At 43.2% G+C, this 3,091-nt stretch overlaps 1 protein-coding gene across 1 annotated transcript; it reads left to right on the forward strand.

Annotated features, from left to right (window-relative positions):
- Positions 1-1,685: 1,685 nt before the first annotated feature.
- LOC131214514 (probable cytochrome P450 4ac1) lies at positions 1,686-3,085 on the forward strand (the record flags this gene model as incomplete). Its single annotated transcript, XM_058208881.1, has 2 exons — positions 1,686-2,242; positions 2,322-3,085. Coding segments are annotated over exons 1-2 (1,125 nt in total), but the record flags the coding sequence as incomplete, so codon positions are not given.
- Between the last annotated feature and the right edge of the window lie 6 nt (positions 3,086-3,091).

Consider the following 3,091-nt stretch of genomic DNA (forward strand, 5'->3'; position numbering starts at 1 on the left):
AATGTTTTCCCAATCCAGAACGGTTCGATCCGAATCGTTTTCTACCGCAGAACGTGGCCAAACGGAATCCATATGCATATGTTCCATTCAGCGCCGGTCAAAGAAATTGTATTGGACAAAAGTACGCTCTACTCGAAATCAAAGCCGCTGTGGCTCATCTGGTCCTACGGTACCAAATTCTGCCCGTCACGAAATTGCACGAAATACGGTTCATCGCGGATTTAGTACTGCGGGCATCAAACCCGCTTAAGGTTCAATTTCAAAGACGTACTACGTAAATATCAAAGGTTGGGTTATCGCGGTTATTTCATTTGCTTGTTTTCTTGTCAGAGCAAGAACAATCTCATTGTTGTTTTGTTATCAGAGGTTTTACAGCTTGCTAAATAATCTAATGACCAGAAGCCCTCCGGGAATAAGTTGTAAGAAGAACAACACAAACTTAAGCTAATTTAAATATAGCCGATAGAATACAATTTACTGCAATGGCGCTAGAGTTATGTAAGTTTCATTCTAAATGGTTTATATTTTTTACTCACACTAAGGCTATCAGAATAATTTTTCATGAAGGTTGACTGGACCCAATTTACTGCAAAACTTGCAAAACTGCTGAAGCAAAACATCATCTCGACAACATTAAAAACATACCTTAGTGCGAAGGATGACAAAGGAACTCCATTCCCAAAATCTCTCAAATGGTAATAACAACAAAAACAACTTACTACGAAACTGATAACTATTATTATGCAGTCATTTTCTGAGACTTTTCACATCAATCTCTGTGAATCCGAATCCCATTGCTTTTTATAAACAATAGCAAACAGCAATAGCTTTTACTCTACATTCAGATAAAGATGGTCGTTACGGTTGGGACCAAGTGCAAACGAAGGAGCGTGTTCCAAATTGTTTTCGCGTTCCTTACCTTTTCCGAACTTTGTGTCCGTCTTGAACCCGTTTGAGTAATCTTTTGGCCTGATATGGACAGCGTAGATGTGAACTACTACCTCAGTAGCGAAATCCTCGTTTCTTTCTATTTTGCATGCATCGCTTTTTCGCCTTATGATTATGATGCTTCTAGGTGGTTTTTCAAGAATGGTCGTTTCGGTGGCTTTTCTACCAAGCAGCCGTACCGTACTATTCGTACGGTACAAGTTGGGATTACTCTGGGTTTGGGTCATTGTTACGCATCCTGCCTGGGTTCGATTCCCGAAACCAACGTGACAAGGGGGTGCGGGGCTAACAACCCAGCTCGTGTTTTTAACACAACGTTGCAGTAAACAACAGAGACTAATACTGTACCTGTTGCACGCCAAGACCGCTAGGCTGGTAGTAATTGTCGGATAAGAAGAATCACTTATCACGGCAGAAGGTCAAAGGAGAGGAGATAACTACGATCGAAGGTTTCTATAGCCCTCGTTTGTTCGAACGTAGTAGTAGTTACGTAGTAGTTATACTCTAAAATAAATCTATTAATCTATGGTTCGATCGTGGGATGTTTTATACGAGCTTTGGTTTACTATCAGTTATTATTTAGCTGATGCACAGCAGAACCAACACTAAGAACAATAGCAATGTATACTAGCATTGCATCCTTGTACTGCTGTGCATCGTTATCTCTTATTCAATCTTTGCTGAACTATTTTCAGTATCACAATGGCGTTCGAGTGCAGCACAGTGTTCTCGTCTGTTCCGGCATCGGTTGCACTTTTTGTGCTTTCACTAGCTTTTTGGGCAGTCTGGGATACGCTTGACAAGCGTGGGTTGAGGCATAATGCCATACGTCAATTTCCCGGCCCTCCGGTATGGCCACTAATCGGTACAATATACTACACAAGTGGCCTGGATCCAGCAAAAACATTCACCACCCTTAGAAGGTTCCATACCATGTACAATGGTTCCTACAAACTGTGGGTTAACAGTGGACTCTTTTCGCTCAACATTACACGATGTCAAGAGGCAGAACCGTTTCTGAACGGAACGCGAAACACAGACAAGAGCATGCTGTACACATTTTTGCATCCGTTTCTCGGAATCGGCTTGCTAACCAGTGGTGGCGAGAAATGGCTTCACCGAAGACGTATTCTCACACCCGCCTTTCACTTCAACATTCTCAACGGCTTCTATCGGACGTTCTGCGAAGAAATTGAGAAACTGACCAAACTAATAGATGAACAAGTCGAGCAAGGTGTTTCGGAGATCGAGCTGCAGTCAACAATGTCCCAGTACACACTCAACACTATTTGTGGTCAGTGTAACGCCAAGCCTTTTCCGAATCTAACCAATTGGTTTAATTTTATGTAAATTTATATTTGCTGCATGATCAGAAACATCGATGGGAGTGAAACTGGACGCAATGGAAGGATCGCTCGAGTACCGAAAAGGACTCTACAAGGTTGGCGAATTTTTGCTACACCGTGTTGTCCGTCCGTGGTTGTACGTAGATTTTGTTTTCTGGATATTGGGATATACCGGTAAGCTGGCTCGTCTGCTCAAACCATTGCATCAGTTTACAACCGCTATCATAGCTCAACGGCGTCAACTGTTTCGAGAAGGCCTTCTCGATGATGAAACTAGTGCTACAGCCGGCTTAGCTGATAACACTTATGGTATCTCATCGGCCAGTGGTAAGAAACGATACGCTATGCTGGACACACTTCTGGCTGCAGAAGCACAGGGCATGATCGATGATTCCGGAATTCGAGAAGAAGTCGATACCTTCACATTCGAAGGTCACGATACCACTGCAGCCGCTCTAATATTTATCTGCCTAACGTTCTCTTGGGAAGCAGAGATACAGGATCGAGTCTATCAGGAACTATGTAAACTGCGCGAGGAACGTTCATATGGCGATGATCAATACTTTCAGCTATCTGACTTTGGTTCTCTTAAGTACTTTGATCGTGTAATCAAAGAGTGTTTACGGATGTGGCCGCCAGTAGCGTTCATCTCTCGTACTGTATCCGAAGAAATCTTGCTCCCAGACGGTCGTCGCATCCCCTGCGGCTGTATTGCAAACCTGCACATTTTCGATATGCATCGAGATCCGGAATGTTTTCCCAATCCAGAACGGTTCGATCCGAATCGTTTTCTACCG

This window comes from Anopheles bellator, unplaced genomic scaffold (assembly GCF_943735745.2).
Source record: "Anopheles bellator unplaced genomic scaffold, idAnoBellAS_SP24_06.2 scaffold01225_ctg1, whole genome shotgun sequence".
In the NCBI taxonomy this organism is placed as follows: Eukaryota; Metazoa; Arthropoda; class Insecta; order Diptera; family Culicidae; genus Anopheles; species Anopheles bellator.